The sequence below is a fragment of the Delphinus delphis genome, chromosome X (genome assembly GCF_949987515.2).
Source record: "Delphinus delphis chromosome X, mDelDel1.2, whole genome shotgun sequence".
Taxonomy (NCBI): domain Eukaryota; kingdom Metazoa; phylum Chordata; class Mammalia; order Artiodactyla; family Delphinidae; genus Delphinus; species Delphinus delphis.
The window spans coordinates 64,611,517-64,632,307 of NC_082704.1; the positions used below are offsets into that span (position 1 = coordinate 64,611,517).

Sequence of the window (20,791 nt, forward strand, 5' to 3'; positions counted from 1 at the left end):
TGTAGACTTTTTTAAGGTCCATTTAAAAGAAAACTTCTCAGTTCCTGTGCCTCTTTCATCAAAAATAGAATGATGGAAAAACATGGATAATACTCTGGCATGGGGATCATTTCCCAGCTCTGCCACTGGGCTCAATGTATGACTTTTGGAAAGTCCCTTCTCTTCTCTGGAGCTCAGTTTCAATTCCATGATCTCTAAGCTATCTTCAGCTTTAAGGTGTGATGTTCTATGATCACATTTGATAATGAGGAGTCAGGAATCAAGCTGAATAATCACAACTTTATATCTTTCACCAAATGGCTCTTTTCCTTTTTTGGAAGATATTGATATATTTTAGCATCCACTGTAAGCTTATATTTATTAATATACTCTCCGTATCCTGGAACCAAATTTCTTTCTTCAACTATCCTCTCTAGGTACACCAGTTGCTCCCTCTTATAACCTCCACCTAGCATTTTGACCACCAAGCTATAAACAACCTATTCTCACACTTGTCATTTGCCTTTACTCAAGAATAAGAATCCTAGGTCTCAACACTGAAAGCATAAAACATAATATACTGAGTTAGGGAGGGGCTACTCTTTTGAGCACCTAGGCATTTTTCAAGAGACTTGTTCCTCCTGTTTCTAGATAAGAAGGGAATGGCCATGCCCTCAGCTCCTGGAAAACTTAACTTATGCAGTAATATCATGGATATTCATTTTACTGCTTTACCTGCATTGTCCAACCCTGAGCCCTAAATTGGTTCATGTCCCTGAAATATTCCAGGTCTGCAATCAATCAGTTCAATTCAGAAAGTATTTCCTGAAGGTATGCCTCAGACAAGGCATTGTGGAGGGATATAAAGATAAATAAAACATGGCCTCTGCCCTCAAGGAATTTGCAGTTGTACGGAAGGATAGGAAAAGCACACAAGTCTAACAAGATTTAATGTGCTCATTGCTATAAAAGTGATGTTAGCAATTACATACCTAGGTAAGCTTAGCCCTGTGCTAAGTACTGTGTGGTACACATGGTAAGTGTGTGATTGTCAGTGATGCTTAAACAATATCGATATCAATATCAGTATATCAATAAAGAAGATAAGTGTATGGGCTATAGTGGTGAAAGTTTTGAGGAAGAAATAGGACTTCAGCTAGATGTTATTAGGATGGGTAACATCTGGGTAGATGCTAGGAAGAAAGAAATGGCATTCTATGTAAGAAGTGTGACTTGAATGTGGTAAGAACACTAAGAAGGCCATCCATTCCTATGTACTGGGTGGGCATTGTGGGTTGTGAGCAGTAATATTAGAGAAGTAAGATGGCCACATGGTAGAGGGTTTTGTAGTTTTACTACAGGAGGGAATAGATATTAATTTTATGATCTTGAGGGATGTTAATATAATGAAAGATAAATTTTAGAAAAGTTACTCAGGTAGTAGCATGCAGGATATATTGAAATGTGCAGAGACAGGAACCAGAAAAAGCAATAAGTAGTTGAGCATGTGTCACAGTGGCTTCCAGAGGGGTGTGACACTAGAAATGGAGAAGGATTAAAGCCAGGAGACATTTTAAATAACTGGAAACAGTCCCAGTGACTAGAGAGATCTGGGAGTCATTCATATAGAGATGGTGTTTAAACCCATGAATGGTGTAGGAGATAATCAAGAGAGAGAATAAAGCTAGGAAAAGGAGATAAAATATAAAATTTGGCATCACCTAAGCAATGTTGACATGCATTCATGTGGACAAGGAAATGAATGGAAAAGAGAAAGTCAGAGGGTAAAAGATAAAACCTAAAGACACTCATAATTCAGGAAAGAGCATTACAAAAATACTGTGAATGAGAGAGTATTGCCCTATTTTACAGGTGAAAAAGTTGAAGCTGGGGAGGTAAAGTCACTTATGTAAGGCAATAAAGCAGTCATAACTCAACCTAAGTTCTTCAAGATTCCACATTATGTCCATTTCCGTATTCTTTCCAATCTCTGAGAACCAATGGCTACAAAGAAGTGTACATATACTGTTATGGTCACTTCTCATAGTATCAAAGGTTTATGTAGGTATATAGGATTTTAAAGGAAGGGAGGAGAGCTAGGAGAATGAGACAGGAAGAGAAACAGAGCTGAGCCAGCATACACTAAGACTAAAATGACATCATTCTTGGTTCAAGTAAACATTTATTGAATAATGGTAAAAATCACTACAACATAGGCAATAAGAGCAGGTGGGGGTGGTGAAAGCAGTGTAGGTGCAGATGGTAGAAGGAGAAAGTAAATTGTTTTCCTAAGTTCTGCATTTGTCTTCTGTTATGCAGAGCCTGATTTTTTTTAAGCATCTGCATTCTTTCAATTTAGTCCTCACCTGGCGATGACTCTACCTTTGCCGTCTTAGCTTAATCTCCTCTGGGAGTGAAACTAGGAAGGAAGTTGATAATCAAGTTTTTCAGCTCAAGTTTCAATGTCTGCAAGACTGATTTTAATTTAAATAATTGCTAGGGGGAATTGTTCTGTGCCAATAGAAGTGTGGATTGCAATGGTAAAGAGTAAAAGAAACCCATTCAGCAGAATACTAAAAGCCAATTTCTGAAAAGGTGCACTACCAAACCATACCTACAAAGTTCTGAAACAGCCAACCGTCAGGAGGAAACAACAAGGCAAATAGTGCGTTGAAGTTCCAGAATTGTCTTTTACACTTATCAATTGCTTTCTTTTTTTTTTTTTAAACATCTTTATTGGAGTATAATTGCTTTACAATGGTATGTTAGTTTCAGCTTCACAACAAAATGAATCAGTTATATATATACATATGTTCCCATATCTCTTCCCGCTTGCGTCTCCCTCCCTCCCACCCTCCCTATCCCACCCCTCCAGGCGGTCACAAAGCACCGAGCTGATCTCCCTGTGCTATGCGGCTGCTTCCCACTAGCTATCTACCTTACGTTTGGTAGTGTATATATGTCCATGCCTCTTTATCGCTTTGTCACCGTTTACCCTTCCCCCTCCCCATAGCCTCAAGTCAATTGCTTTCTTGATAGAAATGTATAGGTAAGATGAGATGTATGCTCAAGCACTTGCTCCCTCTTTTTCTCTTTTGAGGTGTTTGACAAACATAAGTAATTCTCTGTATATCCTTCACTGAAGAGCTGGGCCAATACAACTGCTTTTTGTTCAGACTTAAGGGCAAGAATACCCTGGGCCCAGGATTCCAAAGAAGACAGAATGTTGTGCCCACTATGATTCCAAAGACAGACATTCTAAGAGCCACTTTTTACTTTTCCACTCTTCCTGGGAGAAAGCAAACTTGTCTCTGGAGTGTGCCTGGTTAACTCAGTGGCATGAGAAGTTGCCAGCCTGCTGTGGCAAGGGTAACCCACCCTGGCTGGCCTCTATCTTCTAGCATCCAGACCTCACACTTATGGGAGCACTCCGAACAGCACATCAATTTCATAAAGGAGAATGTACTAAGCAGAAACTATAAGGGACAACCACTGTCAACTTTTTTTTATCTCAAAGTGCCAAGTATATTATTATGCAAGGAATATAAAGAAAGTGATTATCTGTACATTAAGCAAGCTGATTCAGAGTGTACTTTGCTCCTCAAAAGGCTGGGTGTTGAAAACAAGAACATTTGTACCGTAAATGATGTTGCTTGTTGATTCCAAAGCCTCTTATTTTCTGGATACTTCATTCCTTTTTAGAAACACACCAACACCTAAAGTACTATAACAGCTATCTCAATTATGTCCAGTGGAATAACAAGACAGGGTAATTTTGTGAGTAGCAAGACCCAAAACATTCTATTAAAAACAAATGAAGTTGAGCTGTGATCACAGCTATTTAAGTCAAATACCAGCCACTATTATAGATCAGATAATGCTGACAAATAAAATAATCTTAATTCATAGTACAGCAGGCTGACAGCTCTTGAAATGTGAATGCTTGGACTGGTTACAAATGCTTCATTATATAGCACATCAGTCTTTAGATATTTGTGGATGTCCACTGCCTCCAGGGATTGACCGAGAAACAAACATGCCAATAAACGGATACCCACCCATACAAGAGAAAGGGACATTTGTTTATTTCACTTTTCAACCTTACAGATTATCCAGAAGGATCATCATCTCTTGCTGTGGAAACGGAAACGTAGCAGTTTTCACATTTCCTGCATCTCTCAAACAGGTCAGTATTCTGAGGGAGACACATAGAGTACCACCTGGACTGCTAAGAGGCAGTCTTGGGGAGCAGAACTGGAAAAGGAGTAAGTTATCACCCTGGCAAACAAGATGTTGAATTCTTCCCTCTTGTATTATTCACGTAAGCAGAAGTTCTATACATAATTTCCCTGTGTATTGTACTGAAAAAGACTCCCTTACTCCCTGTAAACTCACACTATTCACTTTGGCTAAAAGACCCCAGGGTATCCAGAACAGCCATACATCTCATTTCGGTTATTTACTTTCATACTATGAATTATAAACCTTGTCCTAGTGAATTTCAGGTCTCTGAAATGAAAAAGATTACAAATAGGTTCTTTTTGCCTGACTCCATTATGTCAGTTAATAACCTACTCTTACCCACTCACAGGCAAAAAGCACCATCCCTACACTCCAACTCTCCCGAAATGCTACTAATTTGTCCATCAGTGGCAGGCAGCCTTACACATGGGATTCTCTTTGGCCTGGTGAAAAGCTAAAAAGCCTTCTCTTTGAAACATTGACAGGTAAATAAACCCAATGTAATTCAGTATTAAAAGGAAAACTTTAGTAATAAAAATACCATGGAGCTTGAAGCTCTGATCTGATAAGCCTTCCAATTCTATTCCCATGAAAAAGCTGGCAATTATTCAGAAGCCTATCAATCTATGGGCTCTCAGGTCTTCACTTCTTTACCTTACAGAACCCTGCTGTGCACCAGTATAGGTACTATATAAAACCTTCTATATGACAGTCACTTTGCTATGTACTTTACGTATGTTATCTCATTTAATCCTCACATCAACTCTGTCAGGTGAATGTTACTATTCCCATTTTACTTATGAGAAAACTGAAGTCCAGAGAAGTTAAACCACCTATCTAGCTAGTAAGTGGATAACCTAAGATTGCAACACAGATCTGTCTGACCTCAGATCATGCCCTTTCCAATATGGCACTACATTTAAAAACCTGACTTGGGATATTTACTACACCTTCACTTATAATCAAAGGTTTAAAACAGGGAAGAATTGGGCTTCCCTGGTAGTGCAGTGGTTGAGAGTCCGCCTACCGATGCACGGGACACGGGTTCGTGCCCCAGTCCGGGAAGATCCCACATGCATGGAGCGGCTGGGCCCGTGAGCCATGGCCGCTGAGCCTGCGCGTCCAGAGCCTGTGCTCTGCAAACGGGAGAGGCCACAACAGTGAGAGGCCCGCGTACCGCAAAAAAAAAAAAAAAAAAAAAAAAAAAAGAGGGAAGAATTAAATCTGTCTTCTTATCCAAAGCCCTGATAAAATGTGTGACACTTGTATGGTACTAGAACCTAGACTTCAGATATCCATGGTGCTTATGTCTCTCATTTTCTTATTTTAGCATTTTACTATGGGTATTCTTTGACATGCCAACAGAAGTTAAAGGGGAAAAAGTTACCTGGTGAAATAAATTTAGGAAACCCTGTATCAAAATTAGAGAGTTATCTTTAGCATAGGAATTATGCAAATAAGTTTTGTGACTCTCCAAGAGGGGGGTATAGTAGCCCTCTGAACTTATTTGGCTGAACTTATTTTCTTGTGTGCAGATCATGGAACTTTGTCTTTAGTGCAGTACTTCTCAACACTTAAAATATGCTAAGGAATTTTGTGAATCCCCTAAAGTGGAATAAGTTTTTTCCAAACTTATATGACCATGTAACCCTTTTTTTCAGAATATCTTGGGTAAATATTAAGCCATAAAATATATATATATATATATATATTAGATTTCATTTTATTTAACATCTTTATTGGAGAATAATTGCTTTACATTGTTGTGTTAGTTTCTGCTGTATAACAAAGTGAATCAGCTATATGTACACATATATCCCCATATCCCCTCCCTCTGGCATCTCCCTCCCACCCACCATATCCCACCCATCTAGGTGGTTACAAAGCACCGAGCTGATCTCCCTCTGTTATGGGGCTGCTTCCCACTACCTATCTATTTTACATTTGGTAGTGTATATATGTCCATGCCACTCTCTCACTTCGTCCCAGCTTACCCTTCCCCCTCCCCGTGTCCTCAAGTCCATTCTCTACCTCTGTGTCTTTATTCCTGTCCTGCTGCTAGGTTCTTCAGAACCTTTTTTTTTTTTTTAGATTCCATATATATGTGTTAGCATACGGTATTTGTCTTTCTCTTTCTGACTTACTGCACTCTGTATGACAGACTCTAGGTCCATCCACCTCACTACAAATAACTCAATTTCGTTTCTTTTAATGGCTGAGTAATACTCCATTGTATATATGTGCCACATCTACTTCATCCATTCACCTGTTGATGGACACTTAGGTTGCTTCCATGTCCTGGCTATTGTAAATAGAGCTGCAATGAACATTGTGGTACATGACTCTTTTTGAATTATGGTTTTCTCAGGGTATATGCCCAATCCAAAAATGGGCAGAAGACCTAAATAGACATTTCTCCAAAGAAGATACACAGATTGCCAACAAACACATGAAAGGATGCTCAACATCACTAATCATTAGAGAAATGCAAATCAAAACTACAATGAGGTATCACCTCCCACCAGTTAGAATGGGCATCATCAGAAAATCTACAAACAACAAATGCTTCAGAGGGTGTGGAGAAAAGGGAACCCTCTTGCACTGTTGGTGGGAATGAAAATTGATACGACTCCTGTGGAGAACAGTATCGAGGTTCCTTAAAAAACTAAAAATAGAACTATCATGTGACCCAGCATAAAATGTATTTTTGATATGATTTCCTAGGTAAGCAAAATTGCCTTTAAGCAGTGCTTTTCCCAGGGCACTCTGTTCAAATAAATTAGCCGATTAATTTTGTGGGAATAACAGGGTCATGTTCTAATAATAATAGAAAAGTATTTGGGAACACAGGAGGGAAGAATGGGGCAATCATTTCAATGTTTAACAATATGAATAATTTTTTAATGTACATAATTACTACAGTAATGTTTGTAAAAGCCCCAAACAGAAAACAACTTGAATGTCTATCAACATGAGAATGGTTGAATAAGTTATGTATGTCTATAGCCTGGCTAAATGGATACAAAAACAAGACCCAAATATATGCTGTATGGGTCTCTAGGTCAGAAGAGACCCACTTCAGACCTAGGGACACGTACAGACTGAAAGTGAGGGGCTGGAAACAGATATTCCATGCAAATGCAAATCAAAAGAAAGCTGGGGTAGAGCTTCCATGGTGGCGCAGTGGTTGAGAGTCTGCCTGCCAATGCAGGGGACACGGGTTTATGCCCCGGTTCAGGAAGATCCCACATGCCACAGAGCGGCTAGGCCCGTGAACCATGGCCACTGAGCCTGCGCGTCCGGAGCCTGTGCTCTGAAACGGGAGAGGCCACAAGAGTGAGAGGCCCGTGTACCACAAAAAAAAAAAAAGAAAGCTGGGGTAGCAATTCTCACATCGGACAAAATAGACTTTAAAATAAAGACTATTACAAGAGACAAAGAAGGACACTACATAATGATAAAGGAATCTATCCAAGAAGAAGATATAACAATTATAAATATTTATACACTCAGCATAGGAGCACCTCAATACATAAGGCAAATGCTAACAACCATAAAAGGGGATCATTGCAACAAAAAGAATAAAATACCTAGGAATAAACCTACCTAAGGAGACAAAAGACCTGCATGCAGAAAACTATAAGACACTGATGGAAGAAATTAAAGGTGATACAAACAGATGGAGATTTATACCATGTTCTTGGATTGGCAGAATCAACATTGTGAAAATGACTCTACTACCCAAAGCAATATACAGATTCCGTGCAATCCCTATCAAACTACCAATGGCATTTTTCACAGAACTAGAACAAACAATTTCACAATTTTTATGGAAACACAAAAGACCCCAAAAGGCCAAAGCAATCTTGAGGAAGAAAAACAGAGCTGGAGGAATCAGGGTCCCTGACTTCAGACTATACTACAACACTACAATAATCAAGACACTATGCTACTGGCACAAAAACAGAAATATAGATCCATGGAACAGGATAGAAAGCCAAGAGATAAACCCATGCATGTATGGTCACCTTATTTTTGATAAAGGAGGCAAGAATATACAATGTAGAAAAGACAGCCTCTTCAATAAGTGGAGCTGGGAAAACTGGAAATCTACATGTAAAAGAATGAAATTAGAAATCTCCCTAACACCATACACAAAAATAAACTCAAAATGGATTAAAGACCTAAATGGAAGGCCAGACACTATAAAACTCTTAGAGGAAAACATAGGCAGAACACTCTATGACATACATCACAGCAAGATCCTTTTTGACCCACCTTCTAGAGAAATGGAAATAAAAACAAAAATAAACAAATGGGACCTAATGAAACTTAAAAGCTTTTGCACAGCAAAGGAAACCATAAACAAGATGAAAAGGCAAGCCTCAGAATGGGAGAAAATATTTGCACACGAAACAACTGACAAAGGATTAATCTCCAAAATATACAAGCAGCTCATGCAGCTCAATATCAAAAAAAACAAACAACCTAATCCAAAAATAGGCAGAAGACCTAAATAGACATTTCACCAAAGAAGATATACAGATTGCCAACAAACACATGAAAGGATGCTCAATATCAATAATCATTAGAGAAATGCAAATCAAAACTACAATGAGGTATTACCTCACACCAGTAAGAATGGCCATCATCAAAAAATCTACAAACAATAAATGCTAGAGAGGGTGTGGAGAAAAGGGAACTCTCCTATACTGTTGGTGGGAATGTAAGTTGATACAGCCACTGTGGAGAACAGTATGGAGGTTCCTTAAAAAACTAAAAATACAACTACCATATGACCTAGCAATCCCACTACTGGGCATATACCCTGAGAAAACCATAATTCAAAAAGAGTCATGTACCACAATGTTCATTGCAGCACTATTTACCATAGCCAGGACATGGAAGCAACCTAAGTGTCCATCAACAGATGAATGGATAAAGAAGATGTGGCACATATATACAATGGAATATTACTCAGCCATAGAAAGAAACGAAATTGAGTTATTTGTACTGAGGTGGATGGACCTAGAATCTGTCATGCAGAGTGAAGTAAGTCAGAAGGAGAAAAACAAATACCATATGCTAACACATATATATGGAATCTTAAAAAAAAAAAATGGTTCTGAAGAACCTAGCAGCAGGACAGGAATAAAGGTGCAGATGTAGAGAATGGACTTAAGGGCATGGGGAGGGGGAAGGGTAAGCTGGGATGAAGTGAGAGAGTGGCCTGGACATATATACACTACCAAATGTAAAATAGATAGCTAGTGGGAAGCAGCTGCATCATTCGGGGAGATCAGCTCGGTGTTTTGTGACCACCTAGAGAGGTGGGATAGGGAGGTTGGGCGGGAGACACAAAATGGAGGGGATATGGGGATATAAGTATACGTATAGCTGATTCACTTTTTTATACAGCAGAAACTAACACAACAGTGTAAAGCAATTATATTCCAGTAAAGATGTTTAAAAAAGATAAAAAGAAGTATGTTTGTCTAAATTATTAGATATTTTTTACATTTTTGTTCTCTTCTGAAATGTTTTTAAACTTATTCAACTTCACTAGTAAGAAATGCAAATTAAAATAATGCTAAATATCAATTTTTGTCCACTAAAGCAGCCAGTTTTTACAATGTTGGCAAGAACACGTTGAAACACGTGCTTTTATATGCTGCTGATATAAGGTTAAAATCTTAGATAATTTTTTGCGGGCAAAATATATAACATATATCAAAACCTTAAATGGCCCATGCAATTTTATCTGATAACTCCATTTTAGGAATGTATTTTAATGAAATAATCAGAGAACTGTATGACTATTCATCATTAATTTATTATAATATCAGAAAATTGGAAATAAAACTAAATATCTAACAATAGAGGAATAGTGAAATATTAAATCATTATGATGAACTATTATGTACTGTTAAAGGTAATTATTTTGAAGAATAATTGATAAGATTATGTGGAAAAGCTATATGATTGCATTTAATTCTAAAATTTTATTAAGATATAATTCATATACCATGTAATTTGATCACTTACAGTATACAATTCAGTTGTTTTTAGGATATTCACAGAGTCATACAACGATCACCACAATCAATTTTAGAACATTTTTATTGCCCCCAAAAGAATCCCCATACTCATTAACAGTCACTCCCCATTCGTCCACTCCCACCCCTAGGAAACCACTAATCTATTTTCTGTCTCTATAGATTTGCCTATTCTGGACATTGAATATAATCCATGATTCCACTGAAGCATACGATATGTGATCTTTTGAGAGAAAACATTTGTAAATCAAATATTTGTTAGGAGGCTTGTATGCAGAATATATAAAGAACTCTTACAATTCTATAAATGAAAAGATAATACAACTTTTTTAATGAGCAAAGGATTGGAATAGACATTTCTCCATATACAAATGATCAGTAAGCACATGAAGGGGCTTCCCTGGTGGCGCAGTGGTTGAGAGTCCGCCTGCCAATGCAGGGGACATGGGTTCATGTCCTGGTCCGGGAAGATCCCACATGCTGCGGAGCGGCTGGGCCCGTGAGCCATGGCCGCTGAGCCTGCACGTCCAGAGCCTGTGCTCCACAATGGGAGAGGCCACAAAAGTGAGAGGCCCGCGTACCGCAAAAAAAAAAAAAAAGCACATGAAAAATGCTTAACATCATTAGCTATTAGGGAATACAAATCAAAACCACGAGATACCATTTAATTTCCACTAGGATGGCTATAATCCAGAAGACAGATAACAAGTGTTAGTGAGGACGTAAAGAAATCGGAATCCTCATACATTTCTGGTGGCAGTGTAGAATGGTGCAATCACTTTGGAAACAGTTTGGAAGTCCTTCAATATGTTAAACATAAAATTACCATATGCCCCAGCAATTCCACTCCTTGGTATAACCAAGAGAAATGAAAACATATGTCCAAACAAAAACTACTGCATAAATGTTCACAGAAGCATTATTCATAATAGCCAAAAAGTGGAAACATCACTAATATCCATCTACTGATGAGTAGATAAATAAAATGTGGCATATCCATACAATGGAATGTCATTTGGCAACCAAAAGAATACATGCTACAACATGGGATGGACCTTGAAAACATTATAAAATTACATTTTTAATTTAATTAAAAACTTTTAAGTATTAAAATGTATCTACATGTGTAGAAAAACACTGAAAGGAATTATACCAAAAATATAAGTAAAAGCAAATTTTTTACATGGGTTACTTCCTTCACTATCAAGCCTTAATACTTCAACCTCTCTCTTGCCAATATTTTTTCTCCCTAACTCCATTGCTTTAGCCAGCAAAAATCCAAATTCCAGATTCAATCCAGCTGTCTGCCTTCTCCATTTCTGTACTCAGCCTGCTGAGAACCACTACAAAAATAACACAACTGATTATAAATACTGTTTGCAGCGATTAGAAATAACACAACTGAGACTACACATTTGTGGCCTCCAACTTTACCTGGCCTGTTAAGTCTTCACTATTTACCAGTAGTTTTTTCCTGTATTAACCACAACTTCATATAGTCTCTCATATCACTCCTATCCCATATCATAATGAAAGTCCTAACACATGAAATAGGGCTAAAAAAGGAGATTAAAGTAACTCTAATTGTAAAAGAAGAAGTAAAATTATCTCTATTTGCAGATGTCATGATTGTCCACATAGATCATCCAAAGAATCTACAAAAACTCCTAGAACTAATGAGTGAGTTTATCAAGTTCACAGCATACAAGATCAATGCACAAACATCTATTATGTTTCTGTACACTAGCAATGCACAACTGGGAAACCAAAATCAAAAACACAATACAATTTACAGTAACTTCAAAAAATTAACTAACTAGATATAAATGTAACAAATCATACACAATATCTGTATGCTGAAACTTGTAAAACACTGATGAAAAAAACCATGGAAGACCTAAATAAACGAGATATATACTATGCTTATGGGTCAGAAGACTCAGTATAAGTAAGATGTCAATACTTCCTAAATTGATAGACAACTTTAATACAATCCTAATTAAAATTTTTTATTTTAATCAAATATTTTGTAGAGATAGACAAGCTTACACTAAAATTTAAATGGAAAAGGGAACTAGAATAGCCAAAACAATTCTGAAAAAAATACATAACTGAAGGACTCAAACTGTCCAATTTTAAGACATACTATAATGCTACTGTAGTCAAGACAGTGTGGTATTAGCCAAAGGACAGACTCATAAGCCAATGGAACAGAATAAAAAATAAAATACAGAAATAGACCCATATAAAGATTCTCAACTGATTTTTACACAAAGATACAATGGTAATTCAATGGAGAAAATAGTCTTCAACAAATAGTGATAGAATAATTGGACATACCTATACTATTACACCTCACAACATATGCAAAACTTAACTCAAAATGGATCATATACCTAAATGTAAAATGTAAAACTATAAAAATCTTAGAAGAAAATGTAGGAGAAAATCTTTATCACTTTGAGTTAGGCAAATAGTTCTTAGATATGACATCAAAAGTAATATACATAAAAGAAAAAATTTACAAATTGGACTTCAACAAAATTAAAAATGTATTCTCTGAGAAGAACATTGTTAAGAGAATAAAAAGACAAGCCACTGACTGGGAGAAAATATTTGCAAAACACATATCTGATAAAGGACTTGTATCCAGAAAATGTAAAGTGCTCTAAAATGTCAAAAGTAAGGAAACCAACACAATAAAGTAATGGGCAAAAGTTTTCAATGGACACTTCACCAAAGAAGTGGAAATAAACATAAGAACATGCTTGATGGGGTTGCCAAGATAGCGGAGTAGGAAGACCCTGAACTTATCTACTCCGATAGACACACCAGAATTACAACTACTTACAGAGTAGCTATCTATGAGAAAGACCTGAAACCTAGCAGAAAAGATTTCCTACAACTAAAGACATAAAGAAGGAACCACAATGAGATGGGTAGGAGGGGCAGAGATGCAGTATAGTCAGAATCCACACCCCCAGGTCAGCAACCACAAATGGGAGGAATATCACAGTCCTAGAGATTGTCCCCAAGGAGCAAGGGGTCTGACTCCCATGTCAGGCTCCCCAGCCTGGGCATCCTGCACTGGGAAAACAGGCTCCCAGAACATCTGACATTGAAAACTATCAGGGCTTAGGTTGAGAGAGCTGGAAGGCTGTAAGAAACAGACTCTGCTCTTAAAGGGCACATGCAAAATCCCACATGTTCCAAGTCCCAGGGAAGAGGCAGTAGTTTGAAAGGAGCCTGGGTCAGACCCACTTGTTGATCTTGGAGAGACTCCTGGAGAGACAGGGGGGCAACTGCTACTCACCTGGGGAATGGAGACAGTGGCAGCAGCCATTAGGGACCTCATTCTATCATGATAATACCAGCACTGGCAAGCACCATTTTGGAATCCTCCTACCAGCCTGTTAGCACTGGGGACACAGCCCCATCTACCGGCAGGCTGGCAGCAGCTCCAAACCCGTCAGGGCCACACAGCCAGCCATGTAGGAAGCCTAGCCCACACTTCAGTGGGCCCACAGCTACTGCACAAGGCATGGCCTCACAGCCAACCAGACTGGGATCAAGACCTACCCACCAACACAACCCCAGTAGTTAGCCCTGACACAACAGAATGGCACATGCAGCCCACATGGGGGCACCCCTAGAGCATATAGCACTGGTGACCTGAGGGGAGCATGCTGCTGGGCCCCATAGGACGTCTCCTACATAAAGTCACTTCTCCAAGATCGGGAAACATAACCAACCTACCAAATACATAGAAATAAAAACAGCAATTTAGGCAAAATGAAGTGACAGAGGAATATATTCCAAACAAAGGAACAAGATAAAACCCCAGAAGAAGAACTAAATGAAATGAAATGGAGATAAGCAATCTACATGATAAAGAGTTCAAGGTAATCATAATAAAGATGTTTAACAAACTCAAGAGAAGAAAGGATGAACACAGTGAAAATTTCAACAAAGGGTTAGAAAATGTAAAGAAGAGTCAAATACAGTTGAAGAATACAATAACAGAAATTAAAAAACACTAGAAGGAGTCAACAATGGATTAGATGACACAGAGGAATGGATCAGAGATCTAGATGAAACAGCATAGTGGAAGTCACCCAAGCTGAACAAGAAAAAGAAAAAAAGGGCTTTAAAAAAAATGAGGATCGTATAAGGGACCTCTGAGACAACATCAGCATACTACATTCTCATTATAGGGATCACAGAAAGAGAAGAGATATAGATAAAGGGTTAGAGAACTTATTTGAAGAAATAATAGCTGAAAACTTCCCTAACCTGGGAAAGGAAAAGACATGCAGATTCAGGAAGCACAGAGGGGTCCCAAACAAGATGAACACAAAGAGGTGCACACCAAGACACATTATATCTAAATGGCAAAATTAAAATGAGAATCTTAAAAGCAGCAACAGAAAAGCAACATGTTATGTACAAGGGCACTCCCATAAAGCTATCATCTGACTTTTCAGCAGAAACTCTGCAGGCCAAAAGGATTGGCACAATATACTGGAAGTGAGGAAAGGAAAAAAGTTACAACCAAAACTACTCTACCCTGCAAAGTTCTCATTCAGATTTGAAGAAGTGATAAAGGGTTTTACAAAGCAAAAGCAAAAAGAGTTCAGCACCACTAAACCAGCTTAACAAGAAATGTTAAAGGCACTTCTCTAAGCAAAAAAGGCCACAACTAGAAATACGAAAATTATGAAAAGAAAAATCTCACTGGTAAAGGCAAACATGCAGTAAAGGTAGTAGAATAACCACTTATAAATCTAGTAGGAAGGTTAAAAGACAAAAGCAGAAAAAGCATCTATATCCACAATAAGTAGTTATGGGATACACAAAACAAAAAGATGTAAAATATGATGCCAAAAACAATAAACACTGGGGATGGGGAGGAGTAGAAATGTAAGATGGTTAGAATGCACTTGAACTTAAGAGATCATCAACTTAAAATAATCACATATATAGAGAGAGGTTGTCATATATGTACCTCATGACAACTACAAACCAAAACCATATAATAGATACATACACAAAAAAGAGAAACACTAAAGGTAGTCATTAAATTATAAGGGAAGACAGCAAATGAAGAAGGGAACAACAACAAAAAGAGCTACAAAACCAACCCCAAAACAGTTCACAAAATGGCAATAAGTAATACCTATCAATAATTACTTTAAATGTAGATGGAGTAAATGCTCCAATCTAAAGACATAGAGTGGCTGAATGGATTAAAAAGCAAGACCCATGGGCTTCCCTGGTGGCGCAGTGGTTGAGAGTCCGCCTGTCGATGCAGGGGACATGGGTTCGTGCCCCGGTCTGGGAGGATCCCACATGCCACGGAGCAGCTGGGCCCGTGAGCCATGGCCGCTGAGCCTGCATGTCCGGAGCCTGTGCTCCGCAACGGGAGAGGCCACAACAGTGAGAGGCCCGCATACCGCAAAAGAAAAAAGAAAAAAAAAACAAGACCCATACACATGCTCCCTACAAGAGACTCAACTTCAGATCTAAAGCCACACACAAACTGAAAGTAAGGAGATGGAAAAATGTATTCCATGCAAATGGAAGCTAAAAGAAAGCTGGGGTAGCAGTACTTGCATCAGACAAAATAGATTTTAAAACAAAGTGTAAGAGTGTTACAAGAGACAAAAAAGGACATCAACATAGTAGCACCTAAATACATAAAGCAAATATTAACAAACATAAAGGAGAACTTGACAGTAATGCAATAATTGTAGGGAAATTTACCACCCCACTTACATCAATAGACAGATCATCCACACAAAATCAATAAACGAAGGCCTTAAATACGAATATGTTCAATAATATTGTAATAACTTTCTATGGAGACAGATGGTTACTAGACTTATCAGGGTGATAATTTCATAATGTATGCAAATGTCAGATCACCATGTAGTACACTTGAAGCTAACATAATGTTGTACATCAACTATATTTCAATTAAAATAAATTAAAATTGATTGTGAATAGTCTATGAAATTAGTGCCAAAAGTCTTTGTTAAAATATAGTCATTCACATTTGAAAATTGGTAGTATGGCAGTGGAGTTATTTTTAAAACACAGATATCCATGGGACTTCCCTGGTGGTGCAATGGTTAAGAATCTGCCTGTCAATGCAGGGGACATGGGTTTGAGCCCTGGTCCAGGAAGATCCCACATGCCGTGGAGCAACAAAGCCCTTGCACCACAACTACTGAGCCTGTGCTCTAGAGCCTGCGAGCCACAACTACTGAAAGCCCGCACACCTGTGCGCTACAACCACTGAAGTTCGTACATCATAACTACTGAAGCCCACGTGCCTAGAGCCTGTGCTCCACAACAAGAGAAGCCACCGCAATGAGAAGGCCGTGCACTGCAACGAAGAGTAACTCCTGCTCGCTGCAACTAGAGAAAGCCCACACACAGCAACGAACACCCAATGCAGCCAAAAAATAAATTTTTTTAAAACAAAAAAAACTTTAATAAATAAATAAAATATAGATATCCATTGAGGAGGCAGGGGGAAGGAAAGCTGCTCAATATCACTAGCCATTAGGAAAATGCAAATTAAAACACAAGGAGATTCCTTTATACCCATACTGGAATGGGTAATTTTGTTTTTACATAGGGATAATTCCAAGTGCTGATAAGGATGCAGAACAATTGGAATTCTCATACATTTCTTGTGGGGTTGCAAAATAGCTCAGGTACTCTGAAAAACAGTTTGACAGTTCCTTATAAAGTTTCTTACAACGTTAAACATACACTTACCATATATGACCCAGTAATCCTACTCCTGCATATTTCCCCTAGAAAATGAAAACTTGTGTTCACACAAAAATCTGTATATGAATGGTTATAGCAGCTTTATTTATACTAGCCCAAACCTGGAAAACAAAAGAAATGTCCTTCAATGGGTAAAGAGTAAACTACCAAACGTAAAATAGATAGCTAGTGGGAAGCAGCCACATAGCACAGGGAGATCAGCTCGGTGCTTTGTGACCACCTAGAGGGGTGGCATAGGGAGGGTGGGAGGGAGGGAGACGCAAGAGGGAAGAGATATGGGAACATATGTATATGTATAACTGATTCACTTTGTTATAAAGCAGAAACTAACACACCATTGTAAAGCAATTATACTCCAATAAAGATGTAAAAAAAAAGAGTAAACAAAGTATACTACTCAGCAATCTTTTGATTTGATGAACAATTGATACTTATAGCAACATAGATGAACCTAAAATGCATTATTGTAAGTGAAAAAATCCCAGTTCATAGCACAGGGAATGTCATCAATAATATTGTAATAACCTTTGTATGGTGCATAATCTATAAAAATATCAAATCACTATGTTGTATACCTGAAACTAATATAATATTGTAAGTCAACTATACTTCAATTTAAAAAAACAAAAATATTTTTTAAAGGCTATGTGCTATATGATTCCATTTGTATGAAATTTTGGAAAAGGCAAAAATACATAAAGAGAAAACAGATTGGTGGTTGCCTGGCTTAGGGGGCTGAGGAAGTTCTACATTGTATCTGAGATAGTGGTTACAAGATTCCACCCATGTGTAAAAGCTCGCAGAACTGTAAACCAAACAGAAGTTAATTTTAATACATTTAAATTATAAATTAAAAAATCCTTCTCTCATGCTTCTCTGGAACTTCCTACACCCTTCTTCCCCCCACCCCTACCATCAGACATCTCCTTCTTAAGACAGTGTCTTCCCAAACTTTGCTAGGTTTTCTCCTGACCATCACATAAATCTACTCATTCCTTAGGGAATCTACCCATTTCTTGGCTAAAGGGCATATGTATGCTGATAACTGCTGGATATGTATCTCCAGCCCAGAACTCTTTACTGAGTTCCAGACCTGAATAACCAAGTGCCTTTCAATTTCACCCACCCCAAAATCCATTTCCTGTTTTGTTCCTTCTCCTTCATCTCCCACTCACATCTAATTTTTCACTGAGGTGTGTTGATTGTACTTCCTAAATATCTCTGGAAGCTGTGTACTTTTTCTAGCCTGATTACCATGACCCCAAACCATGTGTCTGTCATCTGTGTTACTGCAATAGCTTTTTAACTGATTTTCCTGATTCCCGTCTTGCCCCTCTTCCAGTCCATTCTCCATTTTGCAGCTAGAATGATGAAAAACTTAAATCTGTGTAGTGGCTCTTTTGTTGGCTTCAGCATAGTCTGAACTCCTTAACATGGCTTACAAGACCTTTTATGATCCAGCCCCTGCTCATCTCTCCAGATTCTTAACTCTGAAGCTTCTTCTCCACCAGTTCTATCCCCACATTCTATACTTGAGCCACACCTCAACTTCTTTCAGCCCCTCAAACATGCCACTGATGCTTCCCATGATTGGGATGCTTCCTCAGCAACCTCCCACCTCCTCCATTCCAGTCTCCTTCAGCTGGCTATATAGTATTTATTCTCTAGGTTTCAGCCTCCACATCATTTACTCGGGTATATCACTGACTGATGTCTTTTGGGTGCCACCATAACATTATGAGAGCCCTTTTATTCTGTGTTGTAATAGCCTACTTACTTTTCTGTCGCCCAAACTAGATTGTAAGCTCCTTGAGAGCAGTCACTATGTCTTGTTCACATTTTAGTGCCAGCTTCTAGCACAATGCCTGGCACATGGTAAGTATTCAATAAATATTTGTCAAATGAATGAATGAGAAGAAGGGGGCATGGGAAACAGTCTCTGAGATGATAGGTCATTTTTTTCTTTATCCCTTTCTATAGTTTCCAATTATTCTATGATGAACATGAATTGCTTTTATAATAAAAGAATACTTTAAGAAATTCCCTGGAGGTCCAGTGGTTAGGAGTCAACACTTTCACTGCCGTGAGCCCATTTTCAATCCCTGGTCAGGGAACTAAGATCCCGCAAGCCACACGGCATGGCCAAAAGGAAAAGTTAGAAATAATTTTAAAAGTATATTAAACATAAAAGAAAAGAGAAAAACTATGAAGAAAATTTAAATCACCTATAATCCCACCACCTGAAGATAACTCATGTTAACATTTTGTTATATTCCATTGATATTTTATATGAATATATTTGTTAAACATTGTGACCATATTGTGTTCAGTTTCGAATTCTGCTTTTTTCACTAATGCTGAAAGTAATTTCCATTACATCAAAGTGCTATTGTTTATTTAACCAATTCTCTGCTGTCCAACATTAAGATTTTATTCAGTTTTTCACTATTATGAGTAAGGTTGCCAATAATATCATTGAACTTAAACATTTTTCCTCATTTATAATCATTTTCCTATGATAGGCTCCTAGAAGCAAAACTACTGGTATGAACTTTTTAAAAGACCATTAATATATATGGCCAAATTGTTTTCCAGAAAGCTTATACTAATAATAGCTGCTTGAGTACCTACTATATCGTTTTAGTTAGATTTTGTTATGCCTGTTTTACAGATGAAGAAACTAATTTGTCCAGAATCACAGAGATAGCAAATAGCAAAGTTAGAATTCAAATTCAGAATTGCCCAATTTCAAAGCTTATGTTATTTCTTGTGAATTTCAGAAATAAGTATTTTTGCATTATCAAATTATTATGTATATGTACTAGAGGAAATGTGGAAAATAGAAAGTAGAGAAAATGAAAATAAATTACCCATGAATCCACCACTTCCAACAACTTAGTGTATTTCATTGGTCTTTGTTCCAGATAATGATTCTGGGTTAAAAATAAGTATAACATTGTATATATAATTTTGCATCCTGCTTTTTTCACTTAATATTTTTCAATGCTGATGCATACTCTTCAAAAATATATAACAGTTGCATATTATTGTCAATGGACGTTACCATGTGGATGTTTACAGTAGCTTAGCTCACTTGTGAATTTCTTTTTTTCATTCCCAGGACCCTCTATCTCCAGTGAAGCTTACAGAGTTCAGTGTTGGGAACCATTCTAATCTTCAAAATAAGTCACCATGGCAGATTGGAAGCTTCACAATTTGAAAGCATCCCATCAAATTCTTGCTGTGCAGATAGATGTTTCAGGACTTTACAGGTTATTTAATTTACTAGCTGAACTCATCAATCTGGTAGCAATTAATTCAAGCCAGTCTTCCTCTGCTTCTTTCTTCATTTCCCCTCTCCCCATCTGTGAAAGCCTAAATGTAACATATTTATCTTTCCAGAGGCTCTTTTCATTACTCTTGTCAGGTAAAGGGGAACTCAAAAGACTTCCTTGGAGTCTTTAACTTCCCTAGAAAGACTGTTAATCATATCTATAGAGTCTTTGTTTTATTGAGGGGAATCAGACTAGCTTGCTGCTTGTACACATGTGCATTTATAAGCATGCATATGTGCAGCATATTTACACAAAATTCTTCTGTGGTGTTGTGAAAAATTAGGCTTAAAAAATCTGAAGTTTTTATTCAATCATATTTTTTTAAATAGCAATTTAAATATTTGCTGAGCTGTGAACACCTTCCCTATATCAGGTACC

General features: G+C 37.7%; 1 protein-coding gene across 1 annotated transcript in view; it reads left to right on the top strand.

The window, feature by feature from the left end:
* ZDHHC15 (zinc finger DHHC-type palmitoyltransferase 15) overlaps positions 1-20,428 on the top strand; it is a 119,715-nt gene extending 99,287 nt beyond the window's left edge. The window contains exons 11-12 of the mRNA XM_060003058.1: positions 4,087-4,165; positions 20,200-20,428. Of these exons, the coding sequence (XP_059859041.1) occupies positions 4,087-4,133 (47 nt within the window). The 3' untranslated portion in view covers positions 4,134-4,165; positions 20,200-20,428. The remainder of the gene's footprint in view (positions 1-4,086; positions 4,166-20,199) is intronic.
* The last annotated feature ends 363 nt before the right edge of the window (positions 20,429-20,791 follow it).